The sequence below is a fragment of the Camellia sinensis genome, chromosome 14 (assembly GCF_055761805.1).
Source record: "Camellia sinensis isolate YWXY chromosome 14, ASM5576180v1, whole genome shotgun sequence".
Classification (NCBI taxonomy): Eukaryota; Viridiplantae; Streptophyta; class Magnoliopsida; order Ericales; family Theaceae; genus Camellia; species Camellia sinensis.
Genome location: NC_138974.1, coordinates 8,785,963 through 8,806,743, shown reverse-complemented (window position 1 = coordinate 8,806,743; position 20,781 = coordinate 8,785,963). Strand labels below are relative to the sequence as shown.

The 20,781-nt window shown below is 39.6% G+C and overlaps 1 protein-coding gene across 1 annotated transcript in view; it reads right to left on the bottom strand.

The window, feature by feature from the left end:
• Window positions 1–548: 548 nt before the first annotated feature.
• The window catches only part of LOC145807695 (uncharacterized), a 34,918-nt gene continuing 14,685 nt past the window's right edge, over window positions 549–20,781 (bottom strand). Inside the window, exons 2-8 of the mRNA XM_082906351.1 lie at window positions 19,393–19,502; window positions 14,841–14,897; window positions 14,461–14,760; window positions 13,815–14,062; window positions 2,910–3,216; window positions 2,548–2,821; window positions 549–1,029 (exon numbers count right to left, since the gene is read on the bottom strand). Of these exons, the coding sequence (XP_082762477.1) occupies window positions 775–1,029; window positions 2,548–2,821; window positions 2,910–3,216; window positions 13,815–14,062; window positions 14,461–14,760; window positions 14,841–14,897; window positions 19,393–19,502 (1,551 nt within the window). The 3' untranslated portion in view covers window positions 549–774. The remainder of the gene's footprint in view (window positions 1,030–2,547; window positions 2,822–2,909; window positions 3,217–13,814; window positions 14,063–14,460; window positions 14,761–14,840; window positions 14,898–19,392; window positions 19,503–20,781) is intronic.

Below are 20,781 nucleotides of genomic sequence, written 5' to 3'. Positions count from 1 at the left end.
AAACCTACCAACCAGGTAATGATTGAAATCCAGTTGCTAGTATCTTCACTATAAACCATCCATTTTTGCAAGCAAACAAAGTCAAACAAACCCTCCTCTCAAAATGAAATTAAAAAATCAGTGTGTTGGGTTTTACAAGAAAAGCAACAATCTGATCAGATTTCAAAGATTTCTCATCAATTAACCAAACTAGTCCTTTCAATTTACACTCCTGCAAACAAAGAATCAAGAAAGACATACAAAATCATATACAAGCTACCATATGAGATTTATATAAAATCTAAGTGACTTACCCCGGAGATTCAAATGATCATGAAGTGAGTCAACCCATCCATAGAAGACATAGAAGGTGTTGTTGGAGGTCTATTATGGTCATTAAGATTTAAGGTATAATTGTCATTAAATTAAAAATTCATTAAGTGTGTTCCCTTAGTTATTTAGGCGTGTGGAAATAGAATATCCAAAGTTCACAACTAACAGTAAAACAACATCCAAGAAAACAATTCATTCAAACAAATAGCAATGTCTAGCTTGTAATAACGAGCAGATTTGTCCTAAGACAACCACAAATAAATAAAAATTAAACTTATCTGTATGAATATATCATTTTAATTATGCCATAAAGGGAAAAGAAATAGCAAAAAAATAAAAATAAAAATAAAAATAAACAGTGCACTTTATTAAAAGGGCAAACACTAAATTCTCTATTATATACAACAAATACATTCTCTCCTGGTATTTGTTTGCCTATTTAGTAAACAACTGAGCAAATCATCATGAAGAACAAGAGAGCATGCCCACACCGGGACGATAAGCCCAAGCTGGGGGCAAGCGAGCATATTTTTCCATTCCTGGTTGCTCATCATATGGCCGTTCCATCACCTTCAGCAGCCTGTGAACCTCTCCAAAATCACCTTGTTCAGCTGTGTCTATTGCACTTTGGCATAAATAATTCCTAAGAATGTACTTCGGATTCACAGAATCCATTGAGGCCTTTCTCTGCCCATCTGAAATATCACTACCAGAGAGCTGTGCAAGCCACACAAAAAAAAAAAGATGTTAAGGATAGGAAACTTGTGAACAAAAATGCACCTATCTTCTCACCATATGTCAAGAGAAGATGCAATAAACGAAACCTGTCAATGTTCTTGGTCAAAACATGCATGGATAAAACTAACAATATGCCGATGTCCTACTTGCAGAAAAGGAAAACATTTTATTTTTTTATTTTGAAATTTTACATATGAAATGGGTTGCCAGCTTGTTCTCAATAAGCAGCATCCAAGAAATCTAAGTGCATACTAGTCATCCATATATTTGCCAAAAGGGCGGAAGAAAGCACAAGTTACGTGAATGACATAGATTTGGAGCAAGGCCTCTCTTACTTTCCTCCACCTGTGTGGTCACAAGATAGTTGAAACAGCAAAGCATTTGGCTTCAACAAAGATTTTAGAGTCATCTTAACAAACTATTTTCTTTTTGGCAAATCAAATAAAATAGTAGGACAAATTATGATGAAAACTTGAGACACTCCAACAAATTTCATCCTCAAAAATCATACAAACCAAAAACACTAGGCCCTAAAACACTAGGCAATGGGACAACCACAAAACCAAACTAAGTTTTGTGTTCCAAACCTAAAGATGCTAAGGATATTCGCATATACACAAGTGTAGGTGCTCTCATTCTCAAGTATTCTGAAAATCATTGCTGTCACACTGTTGCTTAAGTAAATGTTTGCCCTTTGCTCATCAAGCGAAAAACATAGCAACAGCAATAAAACACAATTATAAGCAAAAATCTGCCATGAACAACAAAAAATGCTCGAGAGAACACCAAAAAAAGTTACAATGAATATTTGAGTGAATTAAATGAGATACTTAGTAATATCCAAAAAGGCATTAGTGGTACATTGTCATACCCATGAGAAACACATTTAGACAAACTGATCTTGCAGCATTCTTGAAATGATGATTTAAATGATTCTTTTTTTTTTTTTTTCTTTTTTTATCTGATGGGGGCTATGCACCAATAGAATCCCACATCCGTTTAATCTTGTGGTCCAAGTTTTGTATACTTCAATGAATATTTGAGTGAATTAAATGAGATACTTAGTAATGTCCAAAAAGGCATTAGTGGTACATTGTCATACCCATGAGAAGCACATTTAGACAAACTGATCTTGCAGCATTCTTGAAATGATGATTTAAATGATTCTCTTTCTTTTTTTATCTGATGGGGACTATGCACCAATAGAATCCCACATCCGTTTAATCTTGTGGTCCAAGTTTTGTATACTTCACCTCTCTCAACTGAGTTTTGTTAGGTCTTAAAAGTAAATCCATTTTTTTAACTCAAGAATAAATAAAAGATCATCTAAACTGTCATCATAATCAAACCTATGGCAATTTAGAACTTGTTGAATTTTTAATTGAGAATTTAAAATTTTACCATTGAGATGATTTATGAGTTATTATTGGTAATTATCTTCATCAATATAAAAAAAGGTTTTGAAGTTCATAAAAATGTTAGAGAATGTTGCTGTACCTCCTCTATGTAGGATTGTACCCAGCTGTTCCATGCCTCCTTGCGCTCCTTTCCAATATCCAATAGAACAGCTTTCAGTGGAATTAACAATTCCTTTTCTGGAATGCTGGGGTCAGCTTTAATATTGGAAAGAAGCCGAAAGAAATTCGTGTAATCTACTTTGTCTACAGCCATGTTGTTAAGAAGTTTACTAATCAACTGTTTATTGTACTTTGGGAGGCCAAGTTTTTTGGTCATTATTGCTTGATACTCATCCATAAACTTGGTTCCATATCTGTAACAAGTCAAGAACACACAGTATAAAAACATAGACTAACCAGTAAGCATTGTTATTGCAAGGAAGGTTAAGAAGTCATAAATACCGTTCCATGACATAATTTGTCTCCTTATCATTTACTAACTGAGCAGCTGAAAGGGTTGATGCGAACTGCGCAATATTCCATAAACCAATATCAGGCTGATTTGCAAAACAGTACCTTCTCCCTGGAAGATCTGTAGTATTTGGAGTGTAACTGGGATCAAAAGCATCCAAAAAACCAAAAGGACCATAATCAATAGTAAGTCCTAACACACTCATGTTGTCAGTGTTCAGAACGCCATGAGTGAAACCAACACCCTGCCAGCTTGCCACCAAGGAAGCAGTACGTTCAGCAACTTCCACTGCCCAAGCTAATAAATCCACCAAAAAACAAAAAGAAGAAAGGAATTAAAATGGACTCTAGAGCAAAGTCTTTATGTCAACATATAATAATAGCAATGTAATGCAATCCAAATGCAAATCAATGATCAATTTGAGAGAGAGAAGACAAATGCCCCAACTAGGGGTAAAACCCCCAAGGGCTAGAGAGAGAAACCAAGCTCTACTCCAATCAAAATGTATATTCTTTAATCCAAAAACTAAGTACAATGGTATTACATCACCTATTTGTAGACTACAACAAATTGGCCAACTAATCATACACAACATCCGTATAGATCAGGCTTTGTAAAATAGATGGAAGTTGAACTACTTGTTAGCGCAAAGCAATGAAAAAATAAAGTTCAGTATCAAAGAAAGAAATACATGGATAATCTACACCTCACATAGGTCTCGATGTAAAAAACAATAGTACATTTTTATTTTGGGGGATAATTAGGTAAACGAGTAATGATATACACACAAAATTCTTGCACAGAATGATGTGGTCCATTTATTTTTGTAGGTACTTGTACCATGCCCACGTGGTGAGCCCTACGGGCGCCACGTCATCACCATCACATCCCCACATGGCAGACCTCCAAGGCACCACGATATGCCTAACGAGGGCATACACACCACCATGTACGAAGCTCACTAGTGCAGCTACTACCCTAACAATATAACCTCAAAAGCAAACGAGTCGAAGAATGAAGAGCCCAACTCGGCAAGCACCATTTCTCAACTAGAGCCCTCGGCTCACCTATGTTCACTTGGTTACTTAGGTTGAGCCCTTGGCTCGCCTATGTTCTGACTCAATTTACTTAGTCACTTGGCCACCTAGTTTGGAAGCAAGACCTAGGCAAACCTGTGAAAATATATGTATTATTGATTGATATTAATGTGTTGTATTGATTGATGTCTATTACAAATGATTCCTTATATAGATGTAGGTGTAGTGGATGGTGGTAGTGGGTTAGGTTTAGTGGAGTAGGTGAGGTGGTAGTGATGGTAGGTGATGGTAAATTCTAACAGCCCCCCGCAAACTCAAGGAGGATAGAAACTAACCAACTTGAGTTTGAAGAGAGGAACAAAACAAGAAAAGACATAAAAAATAAAAAAGGATAGGAGACACTGTATGGTCGTGTCAGACCATTGGTGAAGACACTGTATGGTGGTGTCATAACGGGGTAGAGGACACTGTATGGGGGTGTCATAACCATGTAGAGGACAGTTTAGGGGGTCATGTCGGACCGTTGTAGAAGACAGTTTATGGGGTCATGTCGGACCGGTGTAGAAGACAGTTTACGGGGTCATGTCGGACCGTTGTAGCAGACACTATTGTGACAGTTGTGGTGACAGTTTACGGAGTCTTGCTGGACCCTTGTAGAAACTAACCGGAATCAATGTCGGGACAGTTTACAGAGTCTTGTCGGACCCGTGTAGAAACTAACCGGAATCTATGTCGGGACAGTTTACAGAGTCTTGTCGGACCCTTGTAGAAACTAACCGGAATCTATGTCGGGACAGTTTACAGAGTCTTGTCAGACCCATAAAGGAGCTAACCGGAATCAATGTCGGGATAGTTTACAGAGTCTTGTCGGACCCTTAAAAAGTAGCACCCTCAAAAGGTGTGCCCAATCTTTCAAAAGGCGTGCCATCAAAAGGCGTGCCCAATCCATAAAAAGGCGTGCCATCAAAAGGCGAGCCCAAGTCATAAAAAAATGTGCCGGACATGATGGCGAGGCACGTGAGTGTCTTGGTTGGCGTGCCCGTTTGTCGTCTGGCGTCAAGTGGCGCGCGATACGCGTGGCTGCCTTGGCTATTTAACCAAGACGAAGGCTGAAGCTGAGGCAGAAGCTGAGACAAAAAGACTGAGAGAAATCTCTGAAAAATTCTTCGTTTTGCTGAGAAAGATACTTTGTAACACGCTGTAACACTTTGTTGCTCACAAAATGGCCTCGTCCTCGTCTTCCCGTGGACTGCTCACCCTCTTTCCCAACCTCAATGAGTCAACAAGAGAGAGAACTGGTGCGGTGGCCAGTGAACCTCAACCAAACACCTCTGTGTTTGCTCCGTTGAACTTTCCGATGCGGTCGGTGGAGCAAAAAATGGCGGTGCAAACTGACATTGAGGCCAATCAGTATACTTTGAAGTCCTGTGTGGAGACGATGACGGCAGTCACAAACTTATCGCACCGGCTGCAGAGTAGGACAAATGAGGTGCAGCATTTAAACGGCCAACTGGCTCTGCTCCAGCGCATGTATAAGGATGCGCGAGCAGAGATAAGTGTGCTAAAGGCAGAAAATAAGGAGCTGAAGCGGAAGGCCACGGTGATGTTCCGATTTGGAGGGCCGCCATATGCTGCAGTGGAAGAGTATGGGGGAGTGAACGTGCTGGGCGGCGTGGAAAACACAGAGGCAGCACCGTCAAGGACTGCCCAGGACGGAGGCAAAAAGAAGAGACCGGCGGCTGAGTAGAGCGGTGGGTGGCCGTCTGCAGAAAAGAAAACAAAGCTGTTGTTGTTGTGATGTTTTGTGTATTTTTGTTTCTTTTGTTTTTTTTTTTTCTTTGTTTTTTTTTTTTTTTTTTTTTTTTTTTTGTGTGGTGTAAAATGGTGATCGGGGTGAACCCCGACATGAATAAAATAAGATTGGTGTGCAGTTCTTCCGCTTCTTCATTCGTCCTTTTTATTTATTTATTTATTTATTTATTTTTATTATATTTTATTATATTTTATTTTATTTTTTTTTGTTGGAATCAAAAAAAATATATATATATATATATTCTATAGACTCTAGTGGAAGGAATGATGGGTTTGGGCAACAGCACATTGTGGGAGATGTGGAGTCTGACAAATAAAAGAGGTTTGGTTGTAAAGTAAGAGAAACGTGGGTGGTGGTAAAGGAAATAAAATATAATAACAAGAAAGGTGGGTGGTGTGTCAAGCAGGGGCTATGAGGAATTGTATTTTAGTGGTTTGTGGTAGAGTGGATCACATGGGTTGAGTTATTTTATTTGAAGCTTTGTTGATATTACCATAGATCAGAGAGAGAGAACGAGTGGTCCAGTGCAGAGGTGGCTCCCATGGGCGTTGCAGCTGTGATGTGGTGCTTCCCGTGGCTGGAACATTTTGGTGCGCCTCAATAGCAGCCACCAGCTGAAAGTTCTTGACAGAGGCCACTGTGACACGTCCTTTGAAATTAAGGCACCAACACTGCAACTGCTCGTGCCATCTAGGAGCTTTGTTTTGCAAAATCAGTGGATCTCTCGCGTCATGGACTGATTCAAATGGCTCAGCAGGACTACCGAAGCCAAACTTAACAAGGTTTTTCCCTTTTGAAACCAATGAAGGAGAAAACGGCTCATCAAAACAAGTTCCAAATGTTGATGGAGTTGGGGCAGTGCCACCTTCCTGAATTGCAGACATGGTGTTCGACGAAATTTCCCAGAGGGATTTTGAGTTTGCTTCGGCGAGGTGGTGAAGAAGAATGAAGGTATGTGTAGAGAATTTTAGCAGACTAGATTGAGGTCCGGCGGGCGACTAAGGTGAGGTTGCCGCCCGCCGGTGAAGCGAAAATATTAGGTTCTAAACCCGCTCTGATACCATGTGAAAATATATGTATTATTGATTGATATTAATGTGTTGTATTGATTGATGTCTATTACAAATGATTCCTTATATAGATGTAGGTGTAGTGGATGGTGGTAGTGGGTTAGGTTTAGTGGAGTAGGTGAGGTGGTAGTGATGGTAGGTGATGGTAAATTCTAACAAAACCCACTAGGAATTATTGGATGATTGTGGATTGGACGCTAAGAGCATAGGTTCGTCAAGCTTGCTTGGTTGTCTGCCTACAATGAAAGCTCCACCTTGACCAAGCTTAGAGAAAGCGGACGTTGACCTTATGCTTATGCCTGCTGCATACATGATACACTCTCCAATATATCATCCCTACCTCTGCAACTCCTATGATGCAACCTTCTAAAGGACCTGAATCATATGACACAGCTCTTAGAGCGGACATCTGTGAGAATATTAGGTTTTGTGTATATATGGTAATATATATATTAGGGATTTGAGTCAATATTCTTGTTTCCTTTTCAGTCATAGGTTAGATTGTTATATAAAGCGATGTACTCTTTTATTACAAAAACAATTTTGAATATACAAAAATCATTTAGAAATCTTACATATCAGAGCTAGGTTCGAAACCCTAGCAACCGTTGTCAATTCTTCTCTAGTTCAGCTTTCTAGATCCGTGTGACCTATCTGAGTTCGAATCGCAATCCACCGATTGTGGTTCTCTTGCTGGTCTAGTTCAAGATTGGGCTTGGCTTATTTGGTCATTTGATTCGCGACACTGATTCGTAGGTGGTCCTTGATGTGCCGTACCCTCTCTGGTTCATGGATTGTAAGTGATCATGACTGTGTGTGAGGGCTTCGTCTGGTTCATCAAGTCCTACGAGGGATGTTTCTCTCTCTCGCTTTGATTCACTATCATCTCTCTGGCTTAGCTTCATATCGCAAAGATTGTCTCTCTGGCTAGGAATCTCTCTCTGAATTAGGTTTGGATCTTTGACCCATCTGAGGTATTATCATCTGGTGCCTTATTTGAGATGTTATTCACTTGGTAATTTAGTGCTTATTATTCTTTGACCCCAGTGGATATCCCTATTTGTGTATTGGCTCTCCTTTGTTTGGATCTTTTATATTGTTCTTGCTAGTTCATTACAATGACGGATGATAAGTTGGCTAGGCCCAAAAATAGGCTACTGGCTTCAGATGAGTATGCTTACTGCCATCAGAAAGGCCATTGGAAGTATCATTGTCCCAAGAAGGAATATCTGCTTGTCTCGTCTTCTTAGCAGTCTTAGACTCAGTTTCGTGCTCCTTCTCAAAGTACTCTTCGGCCTCCCGCCACTTATACTGCTCTTGTGTCAGCTCTTGATCTTGACTTGGCTTCATGAGTGCTCAGATTGGTCAGTTTTCAACATACACTACCTACCTCTCAGCCATCCTCGTCTGCCTCCGTTGTTTCCTCACTTCATTCAGGTTTGCTTGGGTTTTCTTCATGCATGTCTTCGTCTGTTTGGCTTTTTGATTCTAGTGTCTCTCATCATATGACTCATCATCTCTCCTTACTTTAGAATTGTACTCCCCTTCCCTTTTCTATTACTATCAAGGTTCTGAAAAGCGGTTGCGGTAGTCGTAACGGTGGCGGTGGTGTAGTTACGGTTGCAAGATGTAAAGGCCGTAGCGTAACGATTGTGGTAACCAGAACCGTGAATTTTTTTATTTTTTACACAATTTAAAAAAAAATTACCGCTACGCATTTTTTTTTCCATAATCATATTTATTGGGTTTTAAAATAAATATTGATCAATTTTTGTAAATTTTTAAGTATGATCCAATATATTTCATATTTTTAAATTACTAAAAATTAAGTTTTTTACATTTTATTTTAATAATTAATGACTTTATATGTCATAAATTCATATTACGCTTGTGGCAACAAAAAAAAAAATTATTATACTTGTGGAAGCATATGCAAGTTTTAACTTGAATAGTTTTAAAAAAATAAATTATACATGCTAATGTAATCATATAAAAATTAAAAAATAAATTATAAAGAATTTTTTTTTTTTGGATTTGGATCACTTGAATATTCATTCTCTTTTTGGATAACCTGTAAATAAAAATAAAATAAAATAATCAAAAAAAATTGACATGCATAAAATATGTATGAATATATAATTATAGGTGTTATGTTTTTTAGATGTTCTACGAAAAAATCAATCACCAACTATTATGTATAAGATAAACAATGACAAAAGTAAGAGAATAAATAAGAGCCTAAATATATATATATATATATTTTTTAATCAAGCCAAATAGATAATGACCACACTTATTATTATTATTATTATTATTATTATTATTATTATTATTATTATCAAACAATATATAGATAGATAGACACACAAACAAAATGGTTGAGTGAGAGCAGCTGACTAGAATAGCATAGGTCTTACAGTTTTAACAAATCAATAATATGTTCTTCATCTTCTCTCTTCTCTCCCTATCTCTTGCCCCTCCATCTTCCCTCTTCTCTCTCTATTCATCTTCTCCTATTTTCAACTTTTTTTTTGTGTGTGTTTTTTTGATAGAAGCAGTTCAGAACCGTTACGTAAGTTGTTACGGTACCGTTACGACCGCTACGGCAGCCGCTACGATCGACACACCTATGAATCTCAATCACACTGCAAAAGCGGCCGTAACGAGTGATGGTAACCACCACAACCGTTACGTAACGGTTGCGGCCACTTTTTAAAACCTTGATTACTATTAATGCTGCTACCAAGTCTAATATGTTTGTTATATCTGTTGGGTCTGCTCTGCCATCTGTTATGTCTGTTGTCTCTATTCCATCTATTCTTTATATTCCTCAGTTATCTGTCAGTTTATTATCTATCAATCAACTTGATGGCTTCAGTTTTGATATTATCTTTTCTTCTTCTATCTGTTTTGTACAAGATCAGATGTTCGAGTAGTAGATTAGGACTGGTCGTAAAGTTGGAGACCTCTATGTGGTGGGAGCTTGCATCTGTCTATGACTATCTATTCGACTGCCTTTTCCTCCTTTTACTTAGATTCTCTGTTAAGTTCTTTCTATTTGTGACATTCCAAATTGGGACATTTGTCTGTTGACCGATTACGGTCTTTAGCTCAATCAGATATATTGGGTAAAGTTTCCCCTAGTCAACTTACTGAGTGTCTGGGGTGTAAATTTGTCAAAATGACAGCCTTATCTTTTCGTAAAAGTACGTCTATATCTGATACACTATTTTCTTTTATTCATACTAATGTATGGAGTTCTTCTTATGTTCTCACTAAAGGGGGTTCTACATACTATGTGTCATTTGTTGAAGACTGCAACTATTACACTTGGGTTTATCTTATGACTCATAAGTCTGACTTTTACCAGATATACCGTACTTTTCAGTCTGACTTGGATACCATTAAATTGTTAAATTGTTACGGTCTAACTTGGGTGAGAAATATTTTAAAACTGAGTTCTGTGAGTATTTGGTCAATTTGGATACCATTCACCAAACTTCTTGTATTGATACACCTGCCCAAAATGGTTGAGCTGAGCGTAAGCACTGTTATCTCCTTGAGACAGCTAGGTCTCTCTTTCTCTATGCCTTTTGTTCTAGCTCCATTTTAGGGTGATGCAATTCTTACTGCTTTCCTTCTCAACCGTATGCCTACTTCCCTTTTCTCTAGTCGGTCTCCTTATGAGACTTTGTTTTCTCAACTTCCTAATTAATACTTCCTTCCTGTGTTTGGGTCTGCTTGTGTAGTCCTTTTACCCAGTAAAGATAAAACCAAACTTAGTACTTGATCTGTCCGGTGTGTCTTTTTGAGTTACAATCTCACTCAGAAAGGTTATCGCTATTATGACCCTGTTTCCCGTGGGCTTCATGTCTCCCGCGATGTTGCATTTCTCCAACATCTACCTTACTTTCAGCTTCCTCCTCTCACAACTCCAGTTTCCAAAGGGGATTTAGTTCATATTGATCTATTTCCTTTTGAAGTCCCTGGTGATAAGTACATCTCTGTTGTTTACCATGAGCTTGTTTCCTCTTCTCCTCGTACCACCCCGCCTAACAAGTCCCTCTCCACTAACCCTTATGAGTATGTTCCCTCTCCTCCTCCTCCTCCTCCTCCTCCGTTGTTAATCTATTTTCGTCGCAAAACTCTCCCTCCACCAGTTACCTCTGCCTCTGCTGTTGATTTGCCTGCTTCTAACGACTCTGATCTTGCTAACCGTAAATATCCCCTTCGCATCCGTAAACAGGTAGTTAAACTTGATTTTGCTAAAACATATGTTTATCCATACTGTACATTTTTTTCTGTTATTCACTCTTTTTTAGAACCTCAGTCTTACAAGGAAGGCTATCAAGATTCTCATTGGATTCGAGCTATAGAAGATGAGTTGTCTACTTCGCAAAAAACTAGTACTTGGGAGTTAATTCATTTGCCTGCTAGTAAGAATCTGGTTAATTGCAAATGGGTTTACAAAGTCATGACTCATTTTGATGATTCTCTTAAGCACTACAAAACTCACTTAGTTGCCAAGAGTTTCTCATAGGAGTATGGTATTGATTATGAGGAGACATTTGCTCATGTTGTCAAGATGACTATTATTCGTACTTTGATCTCTGTAGCTGCTGTTCGTCATTAACCTCTTTATCAGATAGATGTTAAGAATGCTTTTCTTAATGGCCATATCACTGAGGAGGTTTACATGCGTCCTCCCCCTGGCCTTCACCATTCTTCTGGACAGGTTTGTCGTCTACGGCATGCTCTGTATGGTTTGAAACAATCTCCTCATGCTTTGTATGATCGTTTTCAGACTGCTGTTACTGAGTTTGGGTTTCATCCTTATGCCTAGGACTCTACTTTGTTTCTCCTCCACACCTCTGTTATCTTTATTGGCTTATTACTGTATGTGGATGATATGATCATCACTGGCTCTGACTCTTCTACTATCTCTGAGGTCAAGCAGCATCTCTTCCACACTTTCGAAATGAAGGATTTGGGCCCATTGCGATATTTTCTTGGTATTGAGGTAGCTTCTTCTCCTAAAAGCTACTTTTTGTCTCAAGCCAAGCATACAAATAAGGTTATTCACCATGCCAGTCTGACTAACACTAAGATTTTTGATACCCCTATTGAGCATAACGTAAAGCTTAACACTACTGATGGTGTTCCTCTGGATGATCCCACTTTATATCGAGACCTTGTTGGTTGCTTAGTCTTTCTGATTGTCACTCGCTCTCATCTTGCATATGTTGTTCATGTGGTTTGCCAGTTCGTTTCTGCTCCTCATTCTACTTATTGGGCCGCTTTGGTTCGTATTCTTGGCTATCTCAAGGGTACTATAATTCAGGGCTTACTGTTGTCCTCTACTTCCTCTTTAGATTTGGTAACCTATGTTGATTCTGACTGGACTGGTGATGTTACTGATCGCAAATCTACGTCTGGTTTCTGTATGTTTCTTGATAATTCCTCAATCTCTTGAAAAAGCGAGAAACAAACTGTTGTTGCTCACTCTATTGCCAAAGCTAAGTATCGTGCTATGGCTCATGCTATTGTTGAGATTGTTTGGCTTTGCTGTCTGTTGTCTGATTTGGGTGTACCACAGTTTTCTCCAACCTCTATTGTGACAACCGCAATGCTATTTAGATTGCTCATAACACTATCTTCGATGAGTGGACAAAACACATTGACATTGATTGTCACTTAGTCCGTCAGCATCTGCAGTCTAACTCTATTTCGCTTCATTTCATCTCTTCAGCTATACACCTTGCTAATTTTTTTATCAAAGCTCACACCACTGCTCGGTTTCAGTTTCTTCTTGGTAAACTCTCAATATTTTCTGCAAAAACATCTTGAGTTTGAGTTGGGGTGTGAGAATATTAAGTCTTGTGTATATATGGTAGTATATGTATTTTGTATATATTAGGGATTTGAGTCAATATTCTTGTTTCCTTTTCAGTTATAGGTTAGATTGTTATATAAAGCGATGTACTCTTTTATTACAAAAAGAATTTTGAATATACAGAAATCTTACAATATCACCCTCCTATGAAGTTAATGAAAACTTGCCACCCGTCCATAGGTTGTTTGGGCTCCATTACTCCTGGAGTTTATATAATAGTATATCAAGAATGCAGCCACCACCATAACATAACATCACAACACTATAATCGTAAACATACAGCAACACGAGCTCTAGCCTATCTTGCACACAAACTCTAAAGTGTTCAAGGTCTCTCACTGCCACCATCTCTATCTCTTAAGGCTACCTTGGTCTTCTCCTCCTTCACCTCCAACGACCTTGAGCAATTGAAGTGCCCACCATCTTCCCAGAGGTCCACAACTGACCACCTCTAACCTCTCACACCCACAATTTCCAATCAAAACACCTACTGTTTTCACTCAATTCAAAAAAGGCCACTGCCACATCATTCTGGATAAATTTTTTATATGAAAATTCTGTTTGTAAATCATTTTCCTTAAGTAAAATAAATCAAAACTACAACAATGGACCACAATTGAACCTTGATCTCAATCAGGCATGACAAATTGGAATCCAGCCCATTGTGGTCACCTACCAGTTTACCATACACAGACTACCTGTACCAGAAACCATTAAATAAATTGGGTAAGCTAGTTAATAACAAGTCCCATCGGCACCCACGATGTCCATCCAACTGTCCCAGACCAGTCTACAAATTCAAATAATGAGCATGCCTATAAATTGAGAAGAAACAACAAAACCAAAAAAAAAAACTGAACAAATTCGTTTTAATAGCCATGAGGACACCTGTTCTTAAAATTGTTTGAGAAGTCCAAAAGATCGAAGGGGAAGAAATAATTCTGTAAAAGGGATAGTAGTAACTTACAAGTAGGCCACATTGTGATTCATTCCAGAAAGGTTGCTTAAATGTCAGTTCACAAAAATATTAAATGTCATTAATGGCATGTGCCACTAACATTTCTATTAATTAGAATAGTCACCTGCATACTTGTTTGAAGTCAGATCCACAACTGAATCGTCTTCCATGCCCGTGTTAAAAGACAAACTCTCGCTTTTACTCATGTTCTCAATTTGAGGGAAGTGATGCCTAATGGTGTAGTCTGCCAAAGTACGAACAATGTCAAGGTCCTCTTTCCCTCTAGAGGCATGAATCTGGTATGAACCAAAACGCAGAAAGGACTGGGCAACTCTGCAAACTATTGCACCAGGTTCATCCTTTGGATTGCCACTGCATATGAACGAAGTGTGATGAGCAATGAAACAAAAAATTCACTGAATGGATAAAATAACTACTTGAATTCTGAGGTATTCCACGTATTTCTGTCGTTAGGTTCTCAAATTAATAAAACCAGTCTGTCCTTTTGCATCAGTGTAGTCTTGGTACTATTAACATTCAAAAATAAATCATGATAATCTTGATCCCCCACAATTTTTCAACAGTATATACGTTACATCCCAAGTTAGCTCATTTAGGAAATCTTTTAGACTGACCAAATTTTTAAAAAAATAATATGTACTTGAATTTGGAACATTGGGGCTGGAGAAGCATCTAGGAGTAGGCTGAAATGAAACCGTCCAACAGTAACATAATATATTTGATTTATGATTACAATTTGTGTAACATACTCATAGAACATGTCCCGAGTAACATATTTTCCAGTAGCCACAAGACAAAGTGCCCGTGTTGTTGGGATGCCTAGACTCTGCATTGCTTCACTACATAGAAACTCCCGTATGCTACTTCGCAGAACTGCAAGACCATCAGCAAACCGGCTATACGGTGTCTTCCCTGCACCCTTAAGCTGCAGCTCCCACCTTTCAGATTTCGAATTCAAAACCTCTCCAAGAGTAATTGCCCGACCATCACCCAACTGACCAGCCCACGTGCCAAACTGATGACCTCCATAGCACTGAGCATAGGGCACTCTGTAAAAGTCAAAAATGGTCAGCAAATTCAAATGGGTTCACCACAAATGTGATGCTAGTGAGATAAAGAAGACACTTACGCTCCCACCAAAGGGGACGCACCAGAGAAAAGAAGTGGGAAATCAGGTCTTTCAAATCTGAAACACAATAACCAGTTAGCCTTGCAGAAAATGAGGCCATATACAAAAAAAGCGGTGAACATGCAAACAAATTCAAGAAAATGAAAATATAACAATAATAGGAGTAAGAAATCCATCAGGATGAGGATAAGAGTGAGAAACAAGAGCCAAGCAAAAACTAGTATTAAGTTTTAATCCCAATTATTTTGGTCAGCTTTGTGGATCAAATAATTATACGATTATCAGAAGCTCAATGTTACTCTAAAACCAGAACTCAGATGACTTCAACCTCTGTAACCCGCCAGGCCAGCTGGTGATGGGAGAGATGCATGCAGCAACCCTTTGCCAACACAAGTTGCAACTTGAAAGGTGGAAACATTTTTACTACTGATTACACAATTTAAATACATGCAGTACAATTTTTCAATATGATGAAAGCGTTACTCCCAAAAATAAATAAATAAATTTATAGATAAACAATTTTATGAGGAGAGGGTCCAGTGGCGGAAGGAAAGGGCATTAAGGGAGATTGTCAAAATCCCCATGTTGCACCCCGTCCCTTTCTCTCCTTCAGCAGATCACGCTTTCTATAGAAAGAGTTGTGCAAATAAGTTTCTCCCTTACCATACCGAGACCATATTTAACTATTATTTTTGAACCTCAATAACATCAAAGAGAGAGATTTTAAATCTAGCGGAAATCATTTTGGCTCAACAAGTTCTCTTGCCTACTATAATGTGTTAAAATCCACCTACTCTCCACCTACTTCACCCACTTAAACCTACTCCACTAAACCTAACCCACTACACCACCTACTCCTCACCTACTCCTCACCTACTACACTCACCCTCTCCTATATAATGAGCCACTCACCATTTGTAATAGATCAACATAAATCAATCAATAATACAATTCTCTATTTCTCTTTATACATTAAATGTTAAAATCCACCTACTCTCCACCTACTTCACCCACTTAAACCTACTCCACTAAACCTAACCCACTACACCACCTACTCCTCACCTACTCCTCACCTACTACACTCACCCTCTCCTATATAATGAGTCACTCACCATTTGTAATAGATCAACATAAATCAATCAATAATACAATTCTCTATTTCTCTTTATACATTAAATTTCTACATGGTATCAGAGCAGGTTTAGAACCTAATATTTTTGCTTCACCGGCGGGCGGCAACTTCGCCTTGGCTGCCCGCCGGACCTCAACCTAGTCTGCTAGAATTTTACTACACATACCTTCACTCTGCTTCACCACCAGTGCACCACTTACCACCACCACATCCGTATACATACCAACCATTTCCACCACCAGGGAAACCCACCAGATCGGATGTCCATTGCCCATGTTGGAGCTGATTTGGGATTGCCTTTCAGTAACTGGTGTGCATGTGCATAAGCCATTACTCTCTCTCTTGAAGATTGCTTCCATTTTTCTATGCATCCTTGCCTCTATTTCCTCTTTTGTCAGCAAGCTATCATCCCATTTCTCCTGGAGACCTGCCTCAGACTGGGTTGCAGTCCATTTGCCCGAGCTACTGTCCAAGTCCTTGTCATTCTTGCAAGCTTGGCGGCGTTGGATAGTCTGGTTTTCTCCATCCAGCACGTCATCGCCTCCGCCGTCCGATCCAAACCCTCTCCCTCATCATCATGTAACCATCTCTCTCTCTCTTAAGGAGAATAAAGAAGAAAAGAGAAAACAAAACAGGGGGGCTCTCTCTATCTCTCTCATCTCTCCCCTCAACGTCCTTTCTCATCTCTCCCTAATCAAGATTGAACGTCGAATTGCTGTAAGCAGAGCCATTCGTGATGTGGAGACTGACCAGTTGCTAACTGGATTGCGTCTGCTTCGATCATATTTCAAGAAGGCACAGCTGCAGACTCTTGTGCTGCAATTTTTCAAGGAAAACCTTCCGAATCTGTCAATTGTAACAAAAACAAAAAAAACAAAAAAAAAAATGGAAAAAATGGACAATATGCAGTGCAGTGGAGGGATAAAGAAGGTAACTTATCAATGAACCAGCTGGAAGAGACATGCACAAACAGAAACAGCACAAGTCTCCAACCCATACTTTTTCTTTTTCCTTCTTTCCACGCACTCTTGTTCCCCACTCATATTTTTTTTATTATTTTACTCCTCCTTTTGACAAGGACACGAACCACACACTGTTTTGCACACCCATCATCTTCTTTTTCCCTTAGTGGTAGGACCCGCCCCAACACCTTTGAATCTCCCCTTTTTCTTTTTTGTTTTTATTTTTTATTACTTTAACCTTCCGAAATTTTTCTTCACCTTTATCCCACACTTCATTTTATTTATTATTATTATTCTTATTATTAATCTTTTTTTCATTATTATTTCTTTAAAAAAAAAAAAAAAAAAAATATGAAGCAGATGAACTGCACACCAAACTCAACCTCATTTTATTCATGTCGGGGCTCACCCCGATCACCATACCAAAAAAAAATAAAAAAATAAAAAAAATAAAATAAAATAAAAAACAAAACAAAACAACCACATCCACAGGCGGGATTTTTCTTCTCTACTCTGCCGCCGGTCTCTTCTTCTTGCCTCCGTCCTGGACGGCCCTTGACGGTGTTGCCTCCGTGTTTCCTACGCCGCCGAGCACGTTCACTCCCCCATACTCCTCCACTGCAGCATATGGAGGCCCTCCAAATCGGAACATAACGGTGGCCTTTCGCTTCAGCTCCTTGTTTTCTGCCTTTAGCACACTTATCTCTGCTCGCGCATCCTTATACATGCGCTGGAGCAGAGCCAGTTGGGCGTTTAACTGCTGCACCTCATTTGTCCTACTCTGCAGCCGGTGCGACAAGTTTGTGACCGCAGTCATGGTTTCCACGCATGACTTCAAAGTATACTGATTGGCCTCAATATCTGTTTGCACCGCCATTTTTTGCTCCACCGACCGCATCGGAAAGTTCAACGGAGCAAACACAGAGGTGTTTGGTTGAGGTTCACTGGCCACCGCACCAGTTCTCTCTCTTGTTGACTCATTGAGGTTGGGAAAGAGAGTGAGCAGCTCACGGGAAGACGAAGCCATTTTCTGGGCAACAGAGTGTTACAGTGTATTACAGAGTTTCTCTCTCAGCAAAGGAAGAATTTTTCAGAGGTTTCTCTCAGTTTTTCTGTCTCAGCTTCTGCCTCAGCCTCAGCCTCCGTCTTGGTTAAATAGCCGAGGCAGCCACGCGTATCGCGCGCCACTTGACGCCAGACGACAAACGGGCGCGCCAGCCAAGGCACTCACGTGCCTCGCCATCATGTCCGGCACATCTTTTTATGACTTGGGCTCGCCTTTTGATGGCACGCCTTTTTATGGATTGGGCACGCCTTTTGATGGCACGCCTTTTGAAAAATTGGGCACACCTTTTGAGGGTGCGACTTTTTAAGGGTCCGACAAGACTCTGTAAACTGTCCCGACATTGATTCCGGTTAGCTCCTTCATGGGTCCGACAAGACTCTGTAAACTGTCCCGACATTGATTCCGGTTAGCTCCTTTATGGGTCCGACAAGACTCTGTAAACTGTCCCGACATTGATTCCGGTTAGTTTCTACAAGGGTCCGACAAGACTCTGTAAACTGTCCCGACATTGATTCCGGTTAGTTTCTACAAGGGTCCAGCAAGACTCTGTAAACTGTCACAACAACTGTCCCAACATTGTCTGCTACAACGGTCCGACATGACCCCATAAACTGTCTTCTACATCGGTCTGACACCACCATACAGTGTCTTCTACAACGTTATGACACCCCCATACAGTGTCCTCTACAACGTTATGACACCCCCATACCGTGTCCTCTACAACGTTATGACACCACCATCCAGTGTCTTGACCAATGGTCTGACACGACCATACAGTGTCTCCTATCCTCTTTTATTTTTATGTATTTTCTTGTTTTGTTACTCTCTCCAAACTCAAGTTGGTTAGTTCCTATCCCCCTTGAGTTTGCGAGGGGCTGTTAAAATCCACCTACTCTCCACCTACTTCACCCACTTAAACCTACTCCACTAAACCTAACCCACTACACCACCTACTCCTCACATACTCCTCACCTACTACACTCACCCTCTCCTATATAATGAGCCACTCACCATTTGTAATAGATCAACATAAATCAATCAATAATACAATTCTCTATTTCTCTTTATACATTAAATTTCTACATAATGCCATTTCAATTTTACATGCATGCACTGATACATAAGTACACCATTATTCTCATCTCCTAGGCATTCAACTACAGCTGCATACTACAAGCAATGGACCTCAAGGTCTCTCAATTCATAAATTTTACCCCATATCGTTGATGGAAATAATATTCAAATAACTAGCCAACACAGATTAGTTTTTTAAGTATAACTCGGAGAAATTTAACCTCAAGAGTCAGATGCAAGTAGACCAGGTTGTTTTATCAAAATAAACAGATATCCTTTAAAACTTGCCACGCTGAACAAAAAATATAAAGTACTCACTCTTTAGGATCCAAATCAAGCAACTCAGCAACTGATTTTGACCATGCAACAAGCTGAGGGTTCTCCACCTCAACTGATGGGGATACCTTTGTGTAGCAAGCATGCAAGACCTACAAAATGGAATATAGAAAAATAACACGATTAGTGCTTTGATCACAAGTCAATTTGTAGCTAAGTAACTCATACCGACACAGCACACAATTTCAGAGACAATAATGTCTCTGTAACATAATTAAATTCTCTCCTTTTTTTCTTTTCTTTTTGAGAAGTAAAATAAGTTCTATTAAAAAGTAGGTTTTTGTATTCATCACCTTGATGCTTTCTCAATAAAGTTTGATTGTTTATCAAAAATAAAAATAAGTTCTATTAAAAAAAGAATCAAAATGGATGCCATGTCACCCATGTACAAAAACAATGATATCTCGTTCCTTCAAAAACAAAAACGGCCTATAGCTCTTTACAAATGAGAGAATCTATGAAATCAACAAACTGATCGGCTAGGCATAACTGTTAATTTTACAGAGGAAGAAGTAGAAGAAGAAGAAGATGAAGAGTGAGACAGAGAAAATTGCAGCTAGAGAAAAAGAATTACCCAAAACTTCGGGTTCTCCTCTTAGACTCTAGTATTTATAATAAGAGAAATTCTACTTACACCACCAATTTAACTCCTTACACCCTCAAAATTCAATTTTTTTTTATTTTATAATTTTTGTAATTCTTTTATTACCCTTATCCCTAACCTTTCTTCCACTCCTTACACCCAAAACATAAAAAAAACCTAACCCTAACCCTAACCTTAACCCTAATTCTCCCTTACCATGACCTCCATCTTCACCGCTATAGCCCTTGCCGCCGCAACCTTTTGTTGTCGCATCCACCTCACCTCCGCAGCCACCACCCCCGTCTTCCCCCTCCTTAATTTCAATCGATGATGATGGTCGTGGCGGTTAGCGACGGAAAGAGTAACGGCTGCAACAAGGTCCATCTAGATCAAAAATTCTCTCTCTCGTTACTCGCTCGCGTGCGCGATGGTGGATGAGACGCAACGGCAAACGAAGAAAGTGGAAAGGGAGACGTAATGGGTGTGCTAGGAATATGGTCACAACGGGAGGAGGGGCTTGCGGTGGTCGGAGATGGCAATTCGTTCTTCTTTTTCTTCTTCTCTCAGATCTTAAAACCCTAGGTTTTCATCTCTCTCTCTTGCAGTGGGGCCGTGGCAGAGGAGTGATGAGGGAGTGGTGGTTGCGGCGATGAGGGGGCTACGAAGGTGGTGGTCGTGATGGTCGCTGCAGTGAGGTGACAGAGAGGGTGGTGGTTGTGGCAGCGAGATGGTGGTCGGAGGTGATGATGGTTGGTGTTACAGTTTTTAGGTTTTGGGTGTAAGGAGAA